Raw genomic sequence first — 27721 nt, forward strand, 5'->3', positions numbered from 1 at the left:
AACTAAATGTCTTGCATATTTTTAAATGAATGTGTTAATGTATCTTGTCTATCCAGGATCAGTTAGTCTAAGAAATGAACAAGTCCAAAGAGGGGACGGAGGATATGGTTCAGAAGCTGTTCAAAATGAGAGAGTGGGAAGTGTAAGCATTTTCTTTTATTGACTCTTCATTTATCTGCATGTTGGAAATGTACAGATCTGATATATACTGCAACAAATAATTCTAAAACAATGGGTGACATAAATTCACTAAACTGAGCTATGCAGAACACGTGACACAGCTTTTAACGGCAGTTTCTACAATTAAACAACCATTACAGTAATGAAAGAATGAGCTCCAGCATTTGTCTTAAATGTAAGCAATTTTACTTGTTACTATACTTAATGACAGTGTAATTATTTTTAAGGGTTCTTCTGGGTTTGGTCCAAAAGGTGAAAAAGGGGACCGAGGTCCCCCAGGGCCACCAGGTCCCCCTGGCCCACTTACAGTGTCGACCCCTCTGTCAGGGCCTGCTGGGCCAGAGGGGCCATCAGGACAACCAGGACCACCCGGGAAAGATGGCGAAACTGTATGTGCTTTTTATTTTACTGTTATTTTTTTTACTCAGTTTCGTTCAGCAGTAGATATGAATGTACATTTAACATTTGGGTCTGCTATAAAATACTTTACAGCGTGTCACCTGCCATTCGCAACCTTTATCAATGGTATGCAACATATATCATTCACATATTTATTAAAAAAAATTGACCGATAGCCTGTGTAGAATTGGAAGGCCAAGTGAGAACAGCAGAATGTTTAAATCATGCAAATGCTGAAATGCCATTTGAGGACTGACATGACTAGCACATTTTGCCGTCTATGTTTACATTTCTACTAATTGTGTAATTTCCCCCAAGCTGTAAATTGGATTGTGTGCAGGGGTAGAGCTGCACTATAAAAGTTCAAATAAAGCGTTTGTACAGGCTGTTGTGCTGTATTATAAATAGGGCTTCTGTTTTTCAGGTTTTATTAATTGTATTTTTCGGTGCATATTTTTATCTATTTTCTAGTTTTATGTAAATCGTTTTTTTCAGGGCTTTCATTTTTGATATACTGTATGAAATTAGTGTTTTCGGTTACTTTCCAAAATGCTTGAGCGTTTTTTTGTGTGTCAGCATATGCATAGTAACTCGACAGTACTTCTTTCCTTTACCTTCTTTTCTTTGCTGTCTTCCACAATGAAATCCCTATGGTCACGGGCACATTCTGTTTTAAATCCTCCATATCTTAACTGTAGTACAGCTTGAAATCCTGCTAACAAGCCTCCATCCTGTTTGTAATCTCGTTTTAAATCTCGCAAGCGGAGTCTCCAGTAGAAATGTAGGAATGTGCTGTCACTCAATAGTTGGGGTGGGTTTAAAGTATTCAGAACGAATCAATGATAGATACTAGTCAGGAAGGCGGGGCATTGCCCAGCAGCACTAGGAAATGTCTTTATTCTTATTTTTGTAGTAGGTTTTATTTTTTTTTAATGGGAAAAGGCTAAAGTCAACGTGAATAGATTAACCATTGCTACAGTTTTTCCGGTGTTTTCTGGTGTTTATTGGCTATCCACTGATTTAATTTTTTTTGTATCAGGGGTGTTTTATCGGTTAAAACCGAAAATCAGAAGCCCTAGTTATAAAACAAGTGTTTCACTGTATTATAGTTTATTTTCCAAACTTTAATTATCAACACTAGTAATGTCTATGGATCTTAAGAAATACATGAGGAAATAGTTTAAATGGCTGCCCTTCCGATTCAGCATGTATCTGGGTTTGTGCAGTTGCCCTAAACAGGGGAAGTTCTCAATACTGTATTCATCATTAACAAATTACCTACATTTATAACAATTATAACATCCAATAGCTCATATTAGTCTTTTTATCTTATTTAGGCCTGTTAAAATATTTAGAGGTTCGTATTGTAACTGCTGTATTTAAATGATGCCAGTATTTATCTCTGCATGGTTCAGATCAATTGGATATACCTCATTGCTATTTATCCCTTATGTACCATGTAATCTGTTCCATTACTAATTTACTGAACGTTACTGTTTGCATTGTAGGGTGCTACAGGTAAAGATGGCTTGCCGGTAAGTTCTTATCAGTTAGATCTATTGCTGCAGGTTTGAATAACTGTTTCCAAATAATGTATTAGCAATGAACTGTTGTAATACTATTGCATACAAGTTGTAAACCTTTAATATGCTGACAAATGTTTGTAGTCGATTTAAAACAGAATAGCAACTAGGATGTAATAGGCCTGGGGCCAGTGTATGTTTGTATGGAACATTTTTTTAAAAAAGGTTTGCCATTGTTTTGTTATTTTTTTTGTTTATGAATTTAGTTTACCAGCATACTTTTGTACATGTTGTTGCTACCACCTGCAGCTCAGCTGACTTAAACAAGTTCACATATGGGAGCCAGGAGTATGGGCCTGACCAAGGAAAAAAGAAATTAGGCAGCAACATAAATTTAAAAATAACATTTTCTGTCAACCACATTATTGCAAATAAAATAAAATACTAAGGTTTAAATCTTTTTCAGCTGTTTAAAATGTTCCTACATATTAACCATGCTGCTGCCCACTGGGAAACAAACTAAATGCACACCTGTTGTCAATCCAGCGTCTCATTAGTATTTGAGATATTTAGTATTCCAACATTTAATTCAGAATTTATTTCAGATTTTACAATTGTTTTTCTTTTCCATTCATTTCATATAATGATGGCACCATGCAAAACAATTCACCATGTTTGATTTGACAAAGGCTACATTTGTCGTTGTTTCTTGCATGCTTGTCTTTCCCATTTCAAATGATATGTTCTGATTACTTGGTTATTTGAGCAACTATTGCAATATGTTAGGATTGATATTAGGATTTTATCCAAAATATAGCACTTGTTATATATATTCTTGTTTGTTATCCTGAATTTGCTTTTTACTTTTAGGGTGAAAGGGGACCCCAGGGCTTTCCAGGATTGCCCGGAGATAATGGCATTAAGGGAGAAAAGGTATGTAAACCTTGAGATAAAATAAGTGGAAATCAGAGAACTACCATAGGTGGCAGAGCAGGCTACTGAAATAGTCTTTCCTCCAGAAATGCAGGTTGTTGGAAGCAGAGTTATCAATGGTTCAGTTTACAGTGTAATTAATTTCATTAAACCACCACGCTCTGTCAATTAAGTACCATTGGCTGTCTCAATTTTTTAAATATGGGAACTTCAAATGTCTGTAACCTTTTTTAAACTGTGCTGCTCTTCACAAGAGGATGTAAGGGAAGCAGTGCAGTCTAGTGGTAAGAATGCTAGCTACTGTAAGCTATAAGATTGTGGAGCGTGATCTAGGGGTGTAACGATGATTCATTATGTATCAGTGAATTGATCTTTTTACACTAAATGCAAAGTGTATCAGCTCCATAACATGTATAATGATACATATGATATCATGACATGCATATCGGGAAAGTGCCATTTCACCCATGCTAGGATCCAAAATCAGGAACTAACACAGTGACTAGGGGATCTTGGGCAAGTCACTTTTAACTGGGTTTGCTTTAATTAACCCACAGACTACTGTGGAGTATCTATAACTGCACATTCACTGCAGATTAATACAACAATTGCTATTATTTAAATACACTTCCATAATCTACCTGGCAAAGTAGCATCACTTGTAAATGAGTAATGTTTCTTATTGCTGCAGGGTGACCTTGGAGTTGGGCTCCCTGGACCTCCTGGGCCCCCTGGCCCGCCTGGGCCCTCACGATACCCGGTATGTTTATATACAAAAGAGCACAATGATCTTGACAGATTTTTGAATGATTTGTAATGTCGTCATGTCAACATAAACCAACATACTATTCTTTTTCAGAATGTGCATGATGCTTATCTGTCAGGCTCTGGGGACTTTGACAGTGATGCAGAACTAATTAGAGTAAGTAGCTACAACCAAAAATGCTCCTTTACAATATTGTGGTAAAAGCTGTCTTCATTTTACCGGTCTTAATTCAAATTGGACTTCCCAGTAAAGTTTTTTGGCCAACAGCTTTTTGCTATCATAATTATGTTAAAAAACAACTATTACATTTTATCCTTTGTAAGAAACACATTCAAAGACAAAGCCATTACATCACCGGGCCACTAGGTGGCCCTGTTTGCTTTGTAACAGACCTATTACAAAGGCACAGGTTTCAGTTCTAGCATTCTGATGCTTTACACTTACACTTATTGGAAGTATTTGTAATTTAAGTTGTTTCCCCTTTCTTTAAATCATTGTGCACCCTGCAATGACTGTAACTGTCTTTATAGGGTCCCCCTGGGCCCCCAGGTCCTGCAGGACAGCCAGGACCTCCTGGACCGAGTGGCCCCCTCGGTGCAGCAGAGCGACTTATCCCAGGACCACCCGGCCCTGCTGGCCTGCCTGGAAAGGATGGCAAGGACGGAGGATCTGGAGATCCAGGATTGCCTGTGAGTATCCTAATAGGATTAGCAGTCTGGTTTTGAGACAAATAGTCAGTAGAAAACATTTCTCATTAATGTAAGCGCCATCAAGTTTTTACCAAGTAAAATATTGCTTGAATATGTTTCGTATAGTTACAAGGTAGGTGGCCCTGTGGGTTAATGCACAAGCCTTTTAGTCCTGGGTCTAAATCTGATTTAGGTCAAAGTTAGATTTTGGTGGGCTGTATTAAGAACCGCCACACAGAACAGTTGACCTTTGTCGGTAGTTTTATAAAGAGAGGATGTCAGCTGTCTCTCCGGGGCAGGTAAGCTTGCAGAGAAATGTTGCTCTATACAAAAACAGAGAGGATTCTAGCTGCCAATCCAGCATAAAGTAAATTACATCAATGACATCTTCTTAACTAGGCCCACGTTACATGAGTGTTTGACTTTTCTCGAGACATCCATTTCTCGTGAAATAAACGTGGACATGGTGCCTTTTTGTGTTTTACATGTAAAGCCTCTCATTCCCTTTGGAATGCCTACTTTTCCCTGAACGCTATGCAAATGAAGGAGAGGGGGGGGGGCAGATTTAAATTAGCCATGCTGACAGCCCACTTAGATTCTCGTGCTGTTAACCGTGAAAGTCCCCAAAATACTGTTACATGAGCAGAGAACAGTTTCACGAGAAAGAATCTACCTGTCATTGTGTGTGACTTAAATGGTTATTAAAGATCTGATTTTGCTGATTTCAAGAGCATTTCCTGGAATCACAAGAAATTGAGACTTTCACGGTAAAATACTGAGAACATTGTTTGGGACATTTTTCACGAGCTTTCCCTGCCAAGTTTCACACGCATTGTCCATTCACGTGAAACAAACCAACATGTAAACTGGCCTAATTACATCTTTTTAACTAGTTTACTGCCCTTGGCAATTACATCAATGACATCTTCTTAACTAGTTTAGTGCCCTTGGCAATTACATCAATGACATCTTCTTAACTAGTTTAGTGCCCTTGGCAATTACATCAATGACATCTTCTTAACTAGTTTAGTGCCCTTGGCAATTACATCAATGACATCTTCTTAACTAGTTTAGTGCCCTTGGCAATTACATCAATGACATCTTCTTAACTAGTTTAGTGCCCTTGGCAATTACATCAATGACATCTTCTTAACTAGTTTAGTGCCCTTGGCAATTACATCAATGACATCTTCTTAACTAGTTTAGTGCCCTTGGCAATTACATCAATGACATCTTCTTAACTAGTTTAGTGCCCTTGGCAATTACATCAATGACATCTTCTTAACTAGTTTAGTGCCCTTTCCTTTTTATGATGTTTGCAATCATTCTGGGTGGTTCATGTTGCAATTGTTTCAAATACATTTTTTTTAATGAAAATGTGAAAAGTGCTTTCAAATGAGTCTGTAAGCTGCTCTTCAATTCTACCTGACATAAATATTCTGCAACATAGGCTGGATCAGCCAAAAGTTTTTACAGAAGTAAGAGCAAGTGCCATTTTGAGGACATTATTAGGAAACAATCTTGCCTTTCATTTTTATGCTGATGATACACCAACCTATGCATCATTTCCAGCGCAGGCAGACATGGCACTAAATACTCTTACAAAGTGTTTAACTGAGATCAGATCATGGATGCTATAAACTGGTTGGAAATAAACCCAGATGAAAACTGAGGTTCTGTTAATTGGCTCTAAACTGGGCTAGCAAAATGTGATCCCATCAGTATTACTTTTGATGGCAATTCCATCTTCTCTTCTACTAGAGTGAAAAACCTGGGTGTTATCATGGACCCTGAGCTTTCCTTTCCTTTGATCTCAATTCTGTTATCAGAGTAGCATTCTATAATTTGATAAATGTTGCCAAATTGAAGTCTCTACTGGATATGAGGTATTCAGAGATGCTGATACATGCATTCATAACCTCTCATCTTGATTATTGCAGTTCCTTGTTTGTTGGTATACCTGTCACTGAACTTGGAAGGATTCAACTTGTCCAGACTGCTTTCTCAAACTCGTCTTTCTCAACGTATTACTCCAGTGCTTATGCCCTTACATAGGTTACCAGCAGTGAGTTACCGAATTGATTTTAAAGTTGCTGTGATAACTTAGGGTCCTTCATGGATGAGGGCCATCCTGTCTCCAAGAACTACTAACTCTGTATATTCCTATTTGATCCTTGAGATCACAAAATGTTGAAGTTTTAGTTGTTGCAAAAATTGTCTCAACTGGAGCCAGAGCCTTTTGCTGTTGTGCTACTCGTTTGTGGAACTCTTTTATGTCTGACATTAGGCAGGTTAAAAAATGTGATTCTTTTAAGTCTAAATTACAAACATACTTTTTTGAATGGGCTTTTATTTAATTGGTTGTAGCTGGAGTGTATTATACATATGAGCCCTCTTGTTTTGTTTTTAATTTTGTGCAGCGCTCTGGGATGCCATGGCGTGAATGGTGCTATACAAAATAAATGTGTATGTATTGTATTGTCTTTAGTGATCAGCTAAGTTTCCTTTAGTTTTGCTGGCTTTACACTGGTATGCTCTGTATGATTCAGGTGTTAACTGATATAAAGACACTTTTGCTAAGCTAGCCTGCATTGCACATGTCTATGGCAGGCAACTGGTACTGAAAAGCAGCTCCTGAACTCCTTGTCAAATCACAGTAACACAGAACATGAGTTCTAGCAATAAGAACTACTAAGAATTGTCTTAACCCATAGGGCCTTATTTTCAAATCTCAGTAACATAGGTGAAGTAAATCTCCATTAAGGTCAGTAGAGTTTTAAAATGTTAATTGGAGTAAATGCAGTAAATATACAATTGTATAATTGTTTATATGTACTAATGTTTCCACTGTTTCTTATAATTGACATGCTTTGACTCGACCTTTTACAGGTGTTTGATGTGGGATTTAGTGTTTCTGGCGAGGTATTGCACTGGTTCGTTCAGGACCCTACAGTGGTCTTACGAGTAGGCTATAAAAGGCAGTATTTTTCCTCCAACAAATAAAGCTACCATGTTTCTAATTGCAAAGCCTCATTTACAGTTCATAATTCTATAAAATGGGCCGTGTAGCAGTATGGGTTCTTGCAAAGGATTTGTCAATCAGGTTGTAAATATTTAAATACAGAACTTTTTCATTTTAGAAAGTTAAAAATGCCACATATTAACAACATTAACTTCAGTTATGAGGCACAGGGCCATATTTTCAAAGAGTTTACCAAACAATAATTGTTTTTGTTGGTTTCTCAGTTTTGTTACATTAATAATAAACTTTATTCCTTCAAAAACACAGGAGCTAACTAAAGGTTGGCGTAAATGCTTGGACAATAAGCGAACATATTTTATTTCTGCCTGTAGAAACAAAAATATATCTATTACGGATTCAGTTCATCTCAGTTAGATTTCAGATGTGGTTAATTTTAGTTTTAGCAAAAAACAAATGCACGACTTTGAGGGTTATGTATACCACTTAAAAGGCATTGATAATAAGTGCCATAAAAAGCATTGATAATAAGTGGTAATAAAAGTACACTTCATTGACAGATCTCAAGAATCTTTGCTTTTGCTTTTTATTTGTTTTAAACTCTTTGCTGTGGAATTGACAGCACACAAGCAGATTCATATTAATAAGACCTCTGAAATTGATCTTGCATCGATACACGAGTAGGTTTATTATCTCATATACCATATTGGTGGTCTTCAGTAGCCCATACAGCTAGAACTACTGGGTTCTATATGCTTACATTTGCAGATAATAATAACATTAATACCTAATTATTGAGAGTTTCAGAAGTCAGACCTGGAATTGGCTTGGAGTATCCACCATGGTTTGATGTGCCTTCAGTGCCTGAACTGTCTGTTTCAAGCAAACATTTCTGAATTATTTTTTAACGTGATGAATTTCAAATTGCTCTGTGGTCTAAATCGTAAACAGTGAGGACAAAAAACCTATGTAGTAATTAAACAGAGAATACTCTTCCAGTGGATAACATGACTGAATATTTCTATTTAATTATCCTGAACTTAGGCAACTATTTTAAAAATGAGCTTCCTGCTGAGGGGAAAACTGGTTGTTAGTGATTAAATGAGCACACACAGCCAGAGCTGCATTACTAACTCAATTGGAATGAATTGAAAAGACAGGGTTTGACTTTAGCAGCTTTGTTAAATACCTACTGCACTGGAACCAGATAACAAGCAACTTGTTGGACCTGGATTTCTGGCAATAGCAAGTTAAATGTAAGCTAAAAGCTTTTGTTTTTTTTAAACATGGTTAAATGCATTGTTGGATAGAATCTGCCTTTTTTGAGTACGGGAAGTGGCTTCTACTAACTGCTCAATGCATAACTGGCATTTAGCCTATTTGTATCAATCTGTGTTGTTTATATTTTTGAAGTTTATATAGATATAATATTATGTATTTACAGCCATCACGTTATTTCACTTGAAGATGTTCTACAGTCTATGACACAACACTGAATAGCCCCTCACTTTATTAATTGTAGCTTGTGAAGCATGGATGTTAATAGTCAGTACTGGGTATAAGTGTTAAGTAAACAGGACCTCCATGTGACATGACCTGCTGCCCCGTTACTTTATTTATATGACAACAGGTTGAAATGCTTGAAATTAGTATACAGTGTCTGTGAATAGTTACCATCTAGTTTTAGCTCTAAAAACACCAAATATACAACTGAATCTGTACACCCTGTCCCTGATTAGAGACAAAGAGTAGCACCCCTGTAGTTTGCACATCATAATTGAGGTCCACTTTCATGTGAAAACATTGAAGTAATCTAAACAGTATTATCAGAGCAGTATTTGATGTATTCTTAATACTTTCAGGGTCCTCAAGGTCCACCAGGAGTTGGCGGGGCTGCTGGGCCACAGGGAGAGAAAGGCGAAAAGGTAAGTCCAGACGAATTTCCTGAAGAAATGAATGGCACAGACAGCTCCTGCAATGAACCCTTTGCAACCTGCTCACCCACTCCATTCCAGCCCTCTTCTACTGAACATTCCAGCAACTGCTGGTTTGCTGGTTCCTTGGTAACCAGTGTGGGGGATATGCATAACTTAATATTGATTATATAGGGTGAATCAAGTTAAACACAGATGTTAGCACAGTGCTCCCTCGCTATAAGGCTCTCGGTTATAACGCGCCTCGCATATAACGCTCCTACAGCATGTGCCCTAATTCCCTATACTTGTGATTCATGCAATATTTCTACAGTAAATACAGTACCGGTGTTGTTCAAACTGTAAACAACTTCTCAGTCTAACTTCCGTTTCTGTCTCTCCCTTTTGATACAGTATCTGAACTGAAGAAAAGCTGCGCTGGCACTTTATAACACAGACATCTTATTCAGCATTTGTTTTATAACTAAATAAATATTAGGCCTATTACGCGGTTATCTTTCCTAATGTATTTACTTTTTTGCTGCGAGAGGAGCTGCAGCTTTCTCCAGGAGACGAGACTCTTCAGCTCTCCTTCTCACACTTGGTTTGCTTGTCTGTCGCTTTGAACTGAACTCCTGACCGCCGTTTAGCCAGACTAATTAAAAACTGCTAATTAAAATGATCCGAGTAGGAATGTTACCTTTTTTTTGTTTTGTTTTTTGTAAAAAAAAAAATATACCGTTGATTACATGGTGCTTTATGCATGATTAATTCACAGAAAGTTAATTTTTGCTTCATTATATGTGCATTATAGAGAGGGATTTTATTTAGTATTTTAGTCAGGTGCGTGTTGTGTGTCCCGCGGCGCCCCCCACCCCCTCCCCCGTTTATAACGCTCTTCGGTTATAACTCTCATATTGTGTGTCCATGATTGGGCAGTTTAGAAAAAACAGAGTGGGTAGTTTTTCTTGATCCATAGCTCTTCCCATTCCCTGAAGAAAGCGTTTCACTGATTCATTGTCCTTCATCCACCAGAGGGCACTGTTACTCTGTTTGAATGGCAAAAGTCTCCAATACATATCTCTTTTGAAAGACAATCTTGACAGACACTAAGGGCCTCATTTACTAAATTTACCGCGAGCATAAAGTAGTGAACCTAACGTGCGCGATAAATCAAAATTTACTGCCCCATTTACGAACAGAGAACGGATTAATTTATGTGCACACTATTTATTTGGATCATTTACATGCTAAATTTACTGTGAGCAATAAGTTAATGCACACGGTAATGTCCGAGACTACACGTGATCACTTTCATATAAAAAGCCCCAGCATTCCAAGCGTATATTTTGGTCAGTAGCTTATTGTGAAGGTGGCTTACATTGACCGGATATTAGCGATCAACAGACACAGCACTCAGCAGGGGACAGGCAGAAGCAACATAAAGTGAAGCTGCACTGCTTACCTTTTAATTTTAACATGTATTCCTTATCTGATGTAAAAAAAAAAGAACAGAAGCCTTTTTCCTTTCTCCTTTAATGCATACACAGGGAGATTCGAAATCAAGTTTACCACATCAATGTATGGTGCATTGATGTGGTAAACTTACTTTTTAATCACCCGGTACAATAAAAGTGATATTAATTGATGAGACGTAGCCTCAATTCTCTTCCTTGTCGGCATTGTCACCCTGCAGAGCAGCCTCCATGGATCGGGGTGACAGTGCTGTATGAGTACAATCAATAGCAAATTTATTGGAACCCTGGAAGTCTCGCTTGCTCCGCGACAGACACATAAATAAAGATCTTTATGTACTTAATTGCAGCTGGCAGAATAAATAACACATATTATTGCTATGTGCGATCCTCTCTATAATCCTGTATAAAAAGGAAATTAAGAAATTGACTATTACTTCGTTATTTCATAGCTGTTTTTTTTTTTTTTGCAGGTTATTAAATAGGTTGCAGCTAAAGCTGAATGACAAATAAATGGTTACTACTTAGTTTTCTCCTTAAGGATTTTTACTAAAATGTAGTATTTTTTATTTTATTTTAACTGTATACCATTTCATGTGTAAGCACAACTGCCTAGACAATCTATTATCATTTCTGTACTATTTCCATTCAAACAAATTTTCATAACCAAGTAATTTAGCAAGATTTATTTATTTCACGTTGGTGAATCAGGGAATCAAATGAACAAATCTGTTGAATTGATTCACTAATCTGAATGAATCAAACGAATCGAGTCAGTAAAAAGAATCAAACTTTCAGACCAGAAAAATAGGTTTAAATAGTGCGCCTATCAAAGCCTGGTTTCCATAGCACCAATTAATGCCCGCCATAAAATTAACGCCCTTTAGTAAATACCATGTGAATACAGCTCATCTCATTATTCTATGCTCATTTAAACACATTACCATACCATATGCATTACCATAAAATCACATATGCATTCTGATTACCATAGTGTGAAGCAGTAAATTTAGTGCACGCCATAATATGCCCAAGTATCGCACAAGATAATGAATACATTTGTAAACTGGAGGGGGGGGGGGTGAACGAGGGCTCCTCCCCCTACTTCCTTCCTACCAATAACATCTGCTAATCCTCTATTTAAACCCCAAACCTTGAGTTTGCTCTCTGTCTTGCATTTTCCTCCTCTGCAATGGTCTCCCTCTTGGGGGTAAATGAAGCTTAGAAGCACCAGCCGCCACTGGATCCGTCCTCCGCGAGGAAGGTTCTCCACGAGTCAAGGGGGACCTCCGGCCAAATTTAACTATTACTGTCATCTTCCCATTCTCTCCTCTAGATCCCCCTTGGGGGAAGTATCGGTTTCTTCTCAGCCTTGGAGACCAAACGGTTTGGTCTCACCTCCGCAAGGGTGGCTTCGCGCAAGCCGAGAGAAATCTCCTTACTCTTACGTTATAAGCACATATCTTCTATGATCAATTCCTGAGGTCTGGCTTGCTCTCACAGCTGGAAGTCAAAGATTTTGTCTTGAAAAATCCCAGTTAGATTTATTAAATACTTACATAATCTATACAATATATTATACTGCGGACTCACCATGCAGCCACCCAAGAGCTACAGCATCGGAGGACAACGCAGCTCTCGGGCAGCTTACAACTTACAGGCAGCTCACTCCAATTCCCAGCATATTTGCTGTTCATATAACCACCATCCCAGTCTCATACTCCACGTATGGTTTGAATGGGCATAAAGGGTGAAATAGACCCCCCCCCCCCCCATTATTGTAATCACAGTGATTGAGTAAACAAGTACATTGATAATCTTGTATTTTTAATTACAGGGTGACCAAGGACTTCCTGGCCTGAAGGTATGCTTTAGACTAACACCCAACAGTACTAAAAACATACCTGTATGATTGAAATTGAATTGTATTTGTTAATGTATACATTAGAATATATGATTATTCTATATACCATAGCTATACTGGTAAATCCCTTTGTTCCAATGAGATCACATAGGAAGAGCAGCAATTCAATTCATATTACAGTTCATGTTATTCAGCTTATTATTGCTGTTACTCACCCTTACTCACCATCATGCCAGTCACATTTGGTAGCTTCCCCTTGATCTGCCTTCACCCATCTGCCCTGCCTCCTGTCCTATTTACATGCATTTCAGGAAAGTGAACTAGGGAGGGTTACAAGGCTTTTGGACCTCATCAGATATCTTTTGGACTAATGAGTAGATACCAGCGCCAGTCTAGCACTGTAATTTGCGTAAAGCAAAAAAAAAAATTCAGACCGTTTATTTTGTTGCAGGGTGATGCCGGAGACACTGGGCCAGTTGGACCAGCTGGTGCTGTAGGTTCTGATGGCCAGCCTGGAATACCCGGATTACCAGGGCAACCAGGCCCCCCAGGGCCTCCAGGGAAAGGCTTCAGCTCCGGATTTGTGGTAAGTTGTTTTTTTATTTTTATTTTACTGCAATAGTGTAATATTACAGTTATTTAAACCAATAATAGCAGTTCTGAACCTGAGGATTGACAATATATGTCTTTATTTTTTTCAGGATATGGAAGGATCTGGAGGAATTGGGACATTCGGAGAACCTGGGCCTAGAGGACCGCCAGTGAGTACATTTAGTTGCAACCTGAAGAACCGAGTCATATTCTGTTCATTGTGATTGGATTAGCTGTAAATGATTTTATACTGAGAAGTGTGACCTTCATAAATATAATATGGTTATTTACTGTTTTACATTAAATACAGTATGTGTTTCTTTTGAATAATTGTGTACATAAATTCAATTCAATGTTTATTTAGTTTGTGTGAATAGTCATTCACACAAACATTTTTTTTTTATCACATTTTCTCTGCAAAAATAGGTATGATAAATACTCATCAATATTTAAAACGACTTACAATATAAAATATAATTGACTGAAATGTAAACACATACTAACTTAATTGTTGTGCAGGGAGCTGTGGGAAAACCTGGACCAATGGGGCCCAAGGTAAAAACATTCATATCACTAAAACTGTAACCACTAATATATCAGCTAACAAGGAGTGTATTCTTGCTGCAGTAATTATCAAGTAATCTTTGACAGATGAAGATAGGTAATGATTTTGTGTGTGCAAGGTACATTATTGTAATGTCAGTAGGACTGGATAGAGAAATCCTTTTTGTGACAGTAGTAGGTAAAATTAGGGAGCCTGACGTTAGATCTAAGTTTTTTTTTTCAGCTTTTGAATAACAAAAAACGAACAACAAACCATGTTGTTTTTTCGTGTTCCTTGTTCCTTGTTCCTTGTACAACTTTTGAATAACAAAAATCAACCTGTCTCTGTCTCTGTCTCTCTTCCAGTCTCTCAGTCACAAGTGGAGCACGTGTTTAAATATCTTTCCTGTCCCAGGGGCACTTGTCATTTTAAGTTGTAACCAGATTGTTTTACATTATTTGACAGTTGATAACAGAAAAAATTAAAATGAACCATTCTGTTTTCTTTTATTCAAAATTTGAAAAAATGAAAAAAGAACCGATTCATTTTTTGTTAATCAAAAGTAAAAAAAAACGGAGAAAAAAACAAGTTTTGCTCTTCAACAGATGAAAAACGAACAACGGAAAACAAACTGGTTTGTTGTTTGTTTTTCTTTATTCAAAAGTTGAAAAAAACTCATACCAGTTAATTTTTCATTATTCAAAAAACAAATGACGAACAACGAAGTTGGATCTAACTTCAGCACACTGTAAAATTAAAGAATTGGGTAATTACATTAGTGCAAATTGCAAAGAAAGACATTCTTTTTTGTTTGGTCTTTAAGCTAAAATCAGTAAAAACACATTTAATTTTGCTTATCAGTATGGTTGTCATTTTTTTGTTGTTGTTGCAGGGTGAAAATGGTACTATTGGCCTTCCAGGTATATCGGGCGAAAAGGTAAGTCTTTTTCCTTATACCACTAAAACATAAATGTCAAATTAAATACAGTATAGTGCTTTTTCCTTGTAACATTTTCTGGAAACCCTTATTCCAAAATGATAGGGTATATTGAGTTGATCTAGTAATAAATTGTTGAAAATACAACATACAACAGCACATGTTAGCACTGTGTGGAGTAGTGGTTAGAGCTCTGGACTCTTGACCGGAGGGTCGTGGGTTCAATCCCAGGTGGGGGACACGGTTGCTGTACCCTTGAGCAAGGTACTTTACCTAGATTGCTCCAGTAAAAACCCAACTGTATAAATGGGTAATTGTATGTAAAAAATAATGTATAATGTGATATTTTGTAACAATTGTAAGTCGCCCTGGATAAGGGCGTCTGCTAAGAAATAAATAAATAATATGTATTCAGATTTGTCATGTAAACCGCTATGTGTACTATGTGTAGTCTGAATTAGATACTGTATGATTTATACAGTAAACCATACAGTATCTAATTTCATGTCATAATTGCAGTAGGGATTCAAGGAAATGCATGCACATGGATTAGGGAGCGGTTAACATGTAGAAAACAGAAAGTACTGATTAGAGGAGAAACCTCAAAATGGAGCGAGGTAACCAGTGGAGTACCACAGGGATCAGTATTAGGTCCTCTGCTATTCCTAATCTACATTCATGATTTAGATTCTGGTATAGTAAGCAAACTTGTTAAATTTGCAGACGACACAAAAATAGGAGGAGTGGCAAACACTGTTGCAGCAACAAAGGTCATTCAAAATGATCTAGATAGCATTCAGAACTGGGCAGACACATGGCAAATGACATTTAATAGAGAAAAGTGTAAAGTACTGCACGTAGGCAATAAAAATGTGCATTATAAATATCATATGGGAGATACTGAAATTGAAGAAGGGAACTATGAAAAAGACCTAGGAGTTTATGTTGACTCAGAAATGTCTTCATCTAGACAATGTGGGGAAACTATTAAAAAGGCCAACAAGATGCTCGGATATATTGTGAAAAGTGTTGAATTTAAATCAAGGGAAGTAATGTTAAAACTTTACAATGCATTAGTAAGACCTCACCTAGAATATTGTGTTCAGTTCTGGTCACCTCGTTACAAAAAGGATATTGCTGCTCTAGAAAGAGAGCAAAGAAGAGCAACCAGAATTATCCCGGGTTTAAAAGACATGTCGTATGCACACAGGCTAAAATAATTGAATCTATTCAGTCTTGAACAAAGAAGACTACGCGGTGATCTGATTCAAGCATTCAAAATTCTAAAAGGTATAGACAATGTCGACCCAGGGGACTTTTTTACCTGAAAAAAGAAACAAGGACCAGGGGTCACAAATGGAGATTAGATAAAGGGGCATTCAGAACAGAAAATAGGAGGCACTTTTTTACACAGAGAATTGTGAGGGTATGGAACCAGCTCCCCAGTAATGTTGTTGAAGCTGACACCCTGGGATCCTTCAAGAAGCTGCTTGATGAGATTCTGGGATCAATAAGCTACTAACAACCAAACGAGCAAGATGGGTTGAATGGCCTCCTCTCGTTTGTAAACTTTCTTATGTCTTATTTGTGACCAGAGCAACACTCTAAGAAGTGTTAGATTGTTTTTTCAGATCTATTAAGTGCATCGAAATGAGTGAATGAGTGTCGGAGGTCTTCTAAGTAATGGAATACAGAGGAACATTTCTATTAATTCACTCAGGTTGTTGAGTCCCAGTCTTAATCATCCCTTCTTTTTCCCTCAGGGTGATGCAGGATTGCCTGGAAATCAAGGGCAGCCGGGAGTGGCTGGACTTCCAGGGCAAAGGGTCAGTTGTGTTTCTACATCTTAGTTGGTTGGCTGTTTTCCTGTTGTGGTACTATTTGTTGCAATATGAGCTATTGCACTGTGTTATTCACCAGTGACAATGACGTTGAGATGAAAGTAAACACTTCCCCTTCAAGAGAAAGACTGGAATTCTCTTTAAGAATGTATAAAATGCAATGACGAGATTCAGCCACAAGATGGGAGTATGTACTAAGCAGGGTTGCAGAGATATAAGATCATGATACAAGCTGAACACAAAATGATGATGTCCCCATATTATCCCCATAAATGACCATGTGGATCTAAAACTGATATTTTATTATTTTAGATCAATATCAGTATAGAATATAATTTTTTTTTTAAATAGCTAAGTATAATTCTCATCTAAACTTTATAGGTAATTGTATAGATAATGCAGTAGTTCCAGCTGGCTTTAAAATAAAACTAAGTGTAAACATGAAGACTAATGAAGTGGAAAGATTAAATGTAAATCAGATATTGAAAGAGACTTCGTTTAAGGTAATGCAGGAAGCTAAATTGACATCGGCAAGATGAATTAGAGAAATAAATAATGAAATTGAGATAGTTATAAATGACATAAATTGCATATTCCCTCCATCAGAAATGAGACAGTTACTTGGTAAAGTAGAAAACCTTGAGAACAAAAACTAGAACATTTGCACAACACAAAGTTAATGAAATTACACAAATTAATAGGTCAGCCGGGATTACAAAATAGAATAGGTCTAGAAAAAATTAAAATTTCAAATCATAACAAATCCGAAAATAAAGAAAACACTGCTGAAACACTTTCGATTAGATTGCTTGAGTAATGTGAGTATAAGAGTTATGACGGCTACAACATAGTTCAAATAAAGAAGGACGGGAACTGTTTCTTTAGATGTTTAGGTGTGGTTTTATACGGTTCACAAAATGACCATCGAACAATTAGACATGATATAACAGAACTAATGGAAAGCAATATAAAACAATATGAAATGTACATCGACTCAGTGACCCATATTGAAAAAATGAAATTAAGTGACAGGAGTATAGATTCTTGGGCTACAGAGGCAGAAGTTCTGGCAGCTGTAGACCTCCTAAATATTATTATTATTATTTATTTCTTAGCAGACACGTATACATAGACTTAAAGAATAAGGACTGTTTTAAATACGAAGGCACAATAGAAACTATTAAAAATAAGAACGATCCAATTAATCTTTTGTACAACAATAACCAAATCGGAATACTGTGGCATAATTAAGAAAGATAAGAAAGATAATCAAAATAAATCTAAAACAGTAAAAAGAAACCAGTTTAAAGTAAATAATAAAATGCAAAATAGAGAATTAAACATGACTAGGACAGAGAATTCAAAACAGAAAGATAGGAGACCCAAAAATAGAAATGGTACCAAATGCACTAAAGAAAATGGAAATGGTATTTAATTTATCAAGTAAAACTTTAACCACAACTTTAAGCACATACCAAAAAGCAGTACTGAGTAAAAGACTTAAGTTTATACCAACTAAAAATAGATAAAGATAAACTGGACACCGAATTAAAGGAGTGGGAGAGACACATGAGATTAGCAAAATATTTTTTCACTGAAAATATCTCAGATTCAGAGGGTAATTATGAGCATGGGATTAAGGTTAATAGTACAAGCACATGGACTCCTCCGGATGGAAGAGATAAATGGTTAGATATGTATATTGAAGTATTTAAACAATAAATAATAGTAGGACTAAAGAAAAAATGTAAACTTAATTTAACCAATATTGAAGAAGAGTTGTTAAATGATGATGATATAATGATAAGACCCGCAGATAAAGGCTCAGGAATAGTGATAATGAACACAGATGACTATATGAAATCTGTAGAATGTGAATTAAATAATACAGATACATATGAAGAAGTTAAAAGCAATAAGATCAATAAATAGATAAAAGAGGTTAAGGAAATTGCAGAGAGACTATACAATAAAGGAATTATATCAAAAGAATAAAAAAAAATACATGCAGCCACATAATGCAAGAACAGGCCTAGCAAGAGGAAATCCTAAAATGCACAAAGAAAATCACCCTATGCGAATGATAGTCAGCACGATTGATAATCCAACACACATAATAGCTGAAATAGCAGAAAAACAACTTAGGTCACACGTTGAGAAATTACCAAGCTATGTTAAAGATACAACACAGTTTTTAAAAAGACTTGAATCACTAAAGCACAACCTTCCAGAGAATACAATTTTATTTTGCATGGATGTAAAATCCTTGTACCCAAGTGTCCCTCGTAAAGAAACTTTAGAAGCTTGTCAAAAAGCACTAGATAATAGACTAGATAAATCAATACCCACGGCAGAAGTGCTGAACATGATCAACGTAGTTTTAGAAAACAGTTATTTTACATTTGTTAATAAGAATTACAAACAAAACGATGGTACAGCAATAGGATCTAAATTAGGAATGCATTTTGCCAGTACAGAAAATAGGAGGCACTTTTTTACACAGAGAATTGTGAGGGTCTGGAACCAACTCCCCAGTAATGTTGTTGAAGCTGACACCCTGGGATCCTTCAAGAAGCTGCTTGATGAGATTCTGGGATCAATAAGCTACTAACAACCAAACGAGCAAGATGGTCTGAATGGCCTCCTCTCGTTTGTAAACTTTCTTATGTTCTTCTTATGTTCTTATGTACATACATGGGGAAATGGGAAGAACAATTACTTAGAAAATCAGACATGGAGAAGAATCTCTTTTCCAGTTTCATAAAATGGCAAATGAAATACACAGTAATATTAAGGTGGACCTTCGATGGACAAGAAAAGAAATAGAATTTTTAGATACCATAGTAAAACTTGAAGAAGGTTCAATTGAGACTGACCTCTTCTGTAAACCTACTGACATGCACCAGTATTTACACATGTCCTCTGCACATCCGATACACACTAAAAGGGCAATCCCAAAGGGTCTAGGAATAAGAATACGAAGAATATGCTCAAAAGAAAGTGACTATGTAAAACAAAGAAATGAATTAAAAACCAATTACGGAGTTAAGAAAAGTGGATAAAATAAAAAAAGATGATCTACTAGATTATAGAAATAGAGATAAAAAGGTCAAAAGAGTCCCATCAGTAATGACTTACTCTAAACTTTTGCCCAATATTTCTAAGATAGTTTGGAAACACTTGCGGATTCTACATAATTCAGAAAAATTAAAAAAAAAGTATTTCTTAAGGCCCCAGTTGTAGCATTCAAAAGAGAAGCTAATTTAGGTGATATTTTAGTTCACAGTAAACATAAAAAAATAATTGACAAAATAGGTTCTACGAACATGTGCACCAGTAGATGTAAAGTGTGTAAATACATGGACAAAAGCAAAAATATAATTAAACATAAGAACACCACATCCACTAAAAACTAATACCTACTGTAAAAATAGCAATGTTGTTTATGGAATAGCCTGTGAAAAATGTGATGAAATCAAATATGTTGGAGAGACTGGAACAACTTTATATAAAATAATTCAGAACCACCTTTCATTAATTAGAAATAAAAAAATGATTGAACCAATAGTACAGCACTTCACCAGTCAAGGACATGACATAAATGATGTAAAGTTTGTCTTAGAACAGCTAAAATTAGACAATGTGACATATAGAAGAATAAAAGAAAGTAAATGGATAAATAGACTGAACACGATTATGCCAGCGGGACTCAACAGAAAAGAATGAACTAATTAACTCCAATAAATATATAACATTTAAATAAATAAACAAAATTCATTCAAAAGTTGTACATGCTGATGTGTTGGGGAGGCCAAATCTAGACTGATCCTCAGAGCCAGCATTGCATGATAATATAAATATAAGTTTATATAAAATAATGTTAATTAGAATTAATACAGATTTAAAAATAGAAGTAAAAATGATGTTACAATATATAGAACACCATTACATCATGTAAGAATAAATCATGGATTTGAATATAAACAATAACAAGTAGTTGTCATGCTGTCAAAAACCTATAAATACCTCCAATAATTATATATTTCACTTAGTTGTATTTTTGTAAACTTCTAAAAGTAGTACAATAGTACATGTCCAGACAGTTAATGGACTATGACACTAAATACACTTTAATTTCAGTGAATGATGTTGAATTAAGAAAGAAAAAGAAGAGAGCATTGCCTGCAATCAGGAGTCAAACTCAGTTATACTGACTGCAGATAAAGATATAGATACTGAATGATTTACTGGCAAGAAGGACCCCTATTCTCAGTATTGAATTTAATGGTCACCATGTGGATATATATATATTTTTTTAAATAAATGTAGTCGTTGCCAATTAGTTTTTATTATTTTCTCCCCAATTTGAAATGCCCAATTATTTTTAGGCTCAACTCACCGCTACCACCCCTGCGCTGACTCTTGAGGGGCGAAGATGAACACACGCTGTCCTCCGAAGCGTGTGCCGTCAGCCGCCCACTTCTTTACACTCTGCAGACTCACTGTGCAACCGCATCAGAGCTACAGTGTCGGAGGACAACGCAGCTCTGGGCAGCTTACAGGCAAACCCGCAGGGGTCGCTGGTGCGCGGTGAGCCAAGGACACTCTGGCCGACCTAACCCTCCCTCCCCCCGGGCGACGCTCGGCCAATTGAGCGCTGCCCCCTGGGAGCTCCCGTCCACAGTCGGCTGTGGAATAGCCTGGATGTCACAAGTTCGAATCCTGCGCTCTAGTGAGTGCTTTTACTGGATGCGCCACTCGAGAGCCCCCCCCCATGTGGATATTTTTAAAGCAAAAAACATTTGTACTTATGTTCATGACATATAAACCACAAAAGATACATTTTCATATGTCATTGAAATATGAGCTCACTAAAGCAGGGATAGACAATAGCACTACTAGCCCTGCACACATTTTGGGGTAGAAGAGTAAGTATAGGCACAGTGCAAATAATTGCACCCTATGTAAGCTTAAGAGCAATTCAAATTACTCAGCTCGCCCAAATGATCTATTTAACGGCTGCACTTGCAGCCCAGAGGTGACGGAGTTAGGAGTACAGAGAGCAGTAGGCGCAGTATGACATTTGTGGAGCATGAAAATACAAACCAAAAAAAATATATGTCATAGAAAGGGCAGCAAAGTCCTTGGCACACTGAAAAGAAAAAAAATGCTAGTATGCTTAGGAAATTATATGTATTGGCCTGCCCTTTTCAGCATGACATCCAGAAATTTGCCTAGCACTCTGGAAAAGGAAGATTGGGCTATCTCTCCAGACATTCCAACTGTGGTCTAAAAGGAATCAGAGGCTAAATAGTGCAGAGAACACAGCACTTTCACATGTGCAGGGATAGCAGTCCCTAGATTGACGCTGGGGTGTAGCTCATCCCTCACTTCAGCTATTGGGTCTAGGTTGACCTGCAGAGTGAGATGATAACGCTTTAGCATCGCATCTTCCGGCATCCCAAACAAAGTGAATATGTGGGGTCTTGCCCTCCTCTGAACGTTTTCCTGCCTCTCCTCAACAAGAGCCAAGTGTCACCGCATCAGGAAGTGTACCACAGCAGCCATCCTGAAGCCAATGGCAGGTCTCTGCAGGTGTGTGCTTTTATACAGCTCTTAATTACTGGCTTCTACAATATTTTGCACCTGTAAGAAGAGGTGTCAAGTTTTTGGAGAGTCAGCAATTGCCTAAGTGCAAGGCAAAATCCTTAAATCACGTTATAATTTTTGCGCCCGCTTAGTATCCAGATCCCACCCTATTCCATGCTCTTTTCTTCATTTGAATGCATTTCAATATCATTTTAATGGATTAATCGCAAAGTGCAAATGTGAACACCATTCTTTACATACGCTGCTAAAATCAGACTTTACAGCTGCTAAACATATCCTTACATCTACCCCTTTATGTAGTACTGTTACATGAAAACATCTGAACCTCTAATTTACAAGATAAAATGCAGCTTTGTATATAAAATCAATGTTAAATCTGCATCATTTAGAACTATATAAGTTTATGGGACCACTTTATATTAGTTATCTATACACCCCTCATGGGCAGCAAATAGATTAAGAAAATGTATTTATTTATTTATTGCATTTATATAGCACTTTTTATACAAAAGTATCGCAAAGCACTGTACAGTACATAGCAGAAAAAAAGAACAAACCACAATACATTTGTATAGCATGTCACACATACAACTGCCACAATCAGACCATTTAAATAACAGTATACACATACTAATACAAAAGCAGCAATTTTAAAGTTACATTAAAACCCACTAAGATAAGAAAGCCATTTTATAAAACTGCGTTTTTAGTCTTGACTTGAAAACTGCAACGGTCCCAGCTTCCCTGACAATAAAGGCAGAGCATTCCAAAATTTAGGAGCTCTACAAGAAAAAGCCCTGCCTCCCATGTTGCTTTTATTGACCCTAGGAATAACCAGCAGCCCCGCATCCCATGATCTCAGGGTGCGGTTTGGAAGATACCGGGTCAGTAACTCCTGCAAATAACTAGGTGCTAATCCATTCAGGGCCTTGTAAGTTAACAGCCAAATCTTAAAATCAATTCTATACTGCACAGGGAGCCAGTGTAAAGAGGCCAAAACAGGGGTAATATGTTAACTTTTCCTGGTTTTAGTCAGAATTCTAGCGGCGGTATTCTGAACAAGCTGCAAGCAGGATACCACACGTTTTGGGACACCAGAAAAAAGTGCATTACAATAATCAATTCTAGATGAAACAAAGGCATGCATTAGTCTCTCTGCATCAGATACAGAAATAATTGGTCTAAGTTTAGCTATATTTCTCCAATGGTAAAAAGATACTTTAGTAACTTCCCTAATATGAGTCTCAAATGATAGTTCAGGATCAAAGATTACCCACAAACTCTTAATTTCTAGTTTATGTTTTGATGAGAGACTGCAAGGGTCAAGCTCATGTAATCCCATATTTCCTTTTAGCTGGTTTTGTGATCCCACTAGCATAACCTCTGTTTTATCTGAGTTCAACATTAGAAAATTCTGTGACATCCAATGCTTTATGTCTGTAAGGCAAGTAGCGAATAACACCCAGGCAGATGAAATTCCTGGCTTTAGGGACAAATATAGCTGGGTATCATCAGCATAGCAATGGAAGTTCACTCCGTGTCTGCGGATAATGTCACCTAACGGTAGCATATATAATGAAAACAACAAGGGCCCTAGAATGGAGCCCTGTGGATCACCACAGACAACTTCTGATAATGCCGATTTTACCTCCCCAATAGAGACAAACTGAAACCTATCAGACAGATAAAATTTGAACCAGGATAGGACAAGGCCAGACAGTCCTACTGTGCTTTCAAGACAATTCAGTAGGATGGAATGGTCTACAGTATCAAAGGCAGCACTGAGATCAAGAATTAATACTGATGGAAAGCCTGAATCGGAGCTTATCAGGGCTGTCTCGATGCTACGTGCAGCACAAAAACCAGACTGAAATTTCTCGAATATACCATTAAGAGTTAAAAGAAACAATTGAAAACTCAAATAAATGTGCAAAAACTCACAACCCTAGCTGTCATCGCTACGATAAAAATGATCAGTTGTTCCCTTTTTTATACACACCTCTCTTATACTGATATAAAACTATTTCATTTTAAAATTGGAAAAGTGTTTCAGTCAGAAACGCAGTTTCTGGTAATTGTATTACAACAGTATTTTTATTCTTATCCTACACCAATCCAATTGTGCAGAAGTTGGATACGCTTTACGAAATCCTGTTCTTATTTCAAGGCATACCAGACACGTTTTCATTTTATACTTTTGTTCCATAGAAAGATATAATTATTGTTAAAAAAAAAAAAAAAAAAAAAAAAAAGCCTAAGGTTTTCTGGGGGGAAAATTAAACTTCTTGCTACACAGGTAAATATTCTTAATTACATATAGGCTTGTTTTAAAATTCTAAACTTAACTTAATGCATGTAGTTTTTTTTTATGTAACTCTCAGGCCTACCTTGTAACAAGGATTAAATGTGTGCAGCATATGCATGTATAGCATATGCATGTAAAATGTAATAGCCAGAGACCACAGATAAAGTCAGTGTTGTCTCAGAATTGGTACTATTAAGTTTGAAGAGTAAGTAGCGGTGTTCTGAAAAATATAGCGTTACACGTCCCCAGGTGTTGCTACAACTGTTTAAATAACGTACCTGTAATTTCTTTTCATTGTTAACATCCTGACAACTTTTTACACTTCTGATTTTAAAGTTTGTTTCAAAGCTGTTTCCGAAATGGCCGATCTAGCGCACTGATAGTGTAAGGATTATTGCCCACGTTGTCAAACAGGTAGCACAGCAATAACGATCCATGATGTGGTATGGAACAGAAAAGCCAAAACACTTGTTGTTATGTTTTTTTTTTAAATCGATCTTCCTGCAATGATTTAGAGGACAGATCTCAAACCCCTTTGCTCTAGGTTAACCTTTTTGAAAAGAGCTTTAAAACAGCCTAAAGATATAAGTGTAAACATTTGTCAGGATGTTAACAATGAAAAGAAAAATTACAGGTACATTATTTAAACAGTTAAATAATTTACCTGGGGAAGCCCACTACTTACTCTTTAAGGGGGGGTGGGGGGGGGGGGGGGCATAAACATAAATTGTTGGTATCACAGCAGTCCTTTGGTTGAAACACGCCACATGATGGGACTAGACTCCGCCGTAAACATTTCACATTGTAAGGACAAGTAAGGAAGGTTTTCAAGTGTGTATGGTGGCTAATGAAGTGCACAAAGCGACTTACAAATAAAAATCTTTTGACTATGGCAACAGAAGTGATTGTTGTCCCCACCTGTGCTGTCTACCAAACTGTGTTTTTGTTCTATACACAGGGAGAAAAAGGAGAACAAGGAGATATAGGACCAAAGGTATCCTTTTATTTACATTTTTCATTGCTCTGGTTAAAATAATTTAAGAGGGGATATTTGAACAACATCCTTTACTTTTGTTATGCAGGGTGAACCTGGGCAGGATGGAAAGAGTATAATAGGCCCACCCGGCCTACCCGGACCACCAGGACAAATAATATCCCTGCAAGATGTAAGTAACTCATTTTGTTACTGGAATCTATATTATTGTACATGATATAATGCTACTCCACTGCTCTCTTTCTAGGTGTAACTAAACTAAAGATTGGTTATGAGTGTCATACACAAGTGCACATTGGGTACTCGTAAAATTACAACACTTCTGTTCAGAAACTGGAAAGTTATCGAAAAGTAACATTGTTTTTTTTCCCCCAGCTTATGTTCAATGATACTGAAGGAATATTTAACTTCACTGACATCCGAGGACCACCTGTGAGTACCCAGCTATGTAAAGTAGCCTTAAAAGCAGATTGTGTTCACATGAGTGCTGGCATGTTGGTCACACAACATTTTTTTCATTTAATGTTTTTTAAATTGTGACTGCATGCTTCCCCAAAAACACCAATGCGTTGCCCATTTTGCACAGCTTGCCATTGGTTCTGTATTAAAGGAATGATTATTTTTTTCGTCACAAACGTATTTATGTTTTTTCAAGTTAAGCCACAAACTAGCAGCATGTTACTTTAAGTATGGATATATACCATTCTGCAGCAAAGAACAAGTCAGTTTAGTTTGATTGTATAACTGCAAGTATAATCCCTGTAATCTGATTGGCTGTCGTTCATGTATCTCTACGACAGTTTTTGAACATATGTCAAGTCCCTTTTCTGGACATCCACACAATTTTGTATATATTAAACAAGTAACTAAAAAAAAGCTTGCCATGGCTTTATCTGTACATTGGAACTTCATAGAGACAGCCCTGTAGATGGACCATATATGCATGTAAAGGTCATTTGTTCAAGTAATAGTACAGACATTTTAACATAACCATTTGCCTGTTCTACTTGCTTCTCTTTATCTTCTGCATGTCACAGGGTCCTGAAGGCATGCCTGGTCGAGCAGGATTTCCTGTAAGCTTGTTTTAAATGTTTTATCACAAAACCTTATAAAACGTTATAGTACCGAGTATCTAAATCGCAAACAACCACAGAAAATTAATAATCAAATTCAAAACACGCCCCTTCATATTATATATGAAATGTATCTTTACATTCAGGCTTCAAACCGTACACTATGTTTGTAAAGTTCAAAGATCAACCACAAAATGGAGTGCAGTGTACAGCGGCCACTTTATTAGGACTTCCTGATTGGATTTGGCATCACCCTGGAAGGTCTAACGAATACCGTAAGCCATCCAGGTCCTAATAAAGTGGCCAGCAGTATACAGTATGTACTTACTATGAACCTCAGACTAATGTCATGCCTTGCTTACAGATCATTGGTACTATACTGTGCAATGCTATACTGCCACTATTTCTTATACTGCATTTATTTCTTGTTTTTCTATTAACCAAAAGGTGAGTTACGAAAACAGTAAATATCTATCCTGAGCTCCAACTACAAGACTTTTAAAAAATGAGAAAATAAAGAGCATTTTATGTTTGTAATTCAGTATAATGGACATGTTTACTAGACTCAAAACCTTCTCAAAACCTTTTGGATAGCATTCGAGAACACTATAATAAAATGTTGGTTGATTTTATACATGTGTGGAGGTACACTGATTTTGCAGTGTCTTTGTATACGTAAAAAAAACGAACCCTGCTGGCCAGGCGCCCAGTGAGCTCTAAGGGGGACACTTGCAGAGGCTGGTAGCTTCCTGAAATCCGCTCCCGAGTTCCTGGGTGTAAAAGAGGAAATTGACTTGATTGGAGGATACCAACTGAACCTTCAGTTCTCCTGAGCTATGTGGGAAATGTGGCTGCAGTGAGGTAACATAATTGGCCATTCTAAATTGGGGAGAAAATCAGGGTAAAATAATTGGCCATATTTAAATCTGGAAAAAAAAAAACAGCAATGGGCAGCCATTTGATTTGGTAATTGTGTTCATTCTCTCTGAAATACAATAATGATTTCTTAATATAAACAAACCTTTCTATGTGTAGGGACCAAGGGGACCAAAAGGTGCTACAGGTTTTCCAGGCGTACAAGGACCAAAGGTAATTCCTAGAAAT

The 27721-nt window shown here is 36.9% G+C and overlaps 1 protein-coding gene across 5 annotated transcripts in view; it reads left to right on the top strand.

Annotated features, from left to right (window-relative positions):
- Positions 1 to 27721, top strand: part of LOC117400366 (collagen alpha-1(XV) chain-like) — a 101730-nt gene that overhangs the window by 55848 nt on the left and 18161 nt on the right. For 3 of the 5 annotated variants that reach the window (XM_059022646.1, XM_059022642.1, XM_059022645.1), the window contains 19 exons: positions 57 to 142; positions 408 to 569; positions 2088 to 2114; positions 2973 to 3035; positions 3727 to 3795; positions 3895 to 3957; positions 4332 to 4490; positions 9333 to 9395; positions 12696 to 12722; positions 13174 to 13308; positions 13424 to 13483; positions 13833 to 13868; positions 14750 to 14794; positions 16558 to 16620; positions 25509 to 25544; positions 25633 to 25716; positions 25920 to 25976; positions 26582 to 26617; positions 27653 to 27706. In XM_059022646.1, coding sequence (XP_058878629.1) covers positions 57 to 142; positions 408 to 569; positions 2088 to 2114; positions 2973 to 3035; positions 3727 to 3795; positions 3895 to 3957; positions 4332 to 4490; positions 9333 to 9395; positions 12696 to 12722; positions 13174 to 13308; positions 13424 to 13483; positions 13833 to 13868; positions 14750 to 14794; positions 16558 to 16620; positions 25509 to 25544; positions 25633 to 25716; positions 25920 to 25976; positions 26582 to 26617; positions 27653 to 27706 — 1325 coding nt within the window. The remainder of the gene's footprint in view (positions 1 to 56; positions 143 to 407; positions 570 to 2087; positions 2115 to 2972; positions 3036 to 3726; positions 3796 to 3894; positions 3958 to 4331; positions 4491 to 9332; positions 9396 to 12695; positions 12723 to 13173; positions 13309 to 13423; positions 13484 to 13832; positions 13869 to 14749; positions 14795 to 16557; positions 16621 to 25508; positions 25545 to 25632; positions 25717 to 25919; positions 25977 to 26581; positions 26618 to 27652; positions 27707 to 27721) is intronic. The other 2 variants (XM_059022643.1, XM_059022644.1) reach the window with 2 other exon arrangements.

This window comes from Acipenser ruthenus, chromosome 4 (genome assembly GCF_902713425.1).
Source record: "Acipenser ruthenus chromosome 4, fAciRut3.2 maternal haplotype, whole genome shotgun sequence".
NCBI classification, from domain to species: domain Eukaryota; kingdom Metazoa; phylum Chordata; class Actinopteri; order Acipenseriformes; family Acipenseridae; genus Acipenser; species Acipenser ruthenus.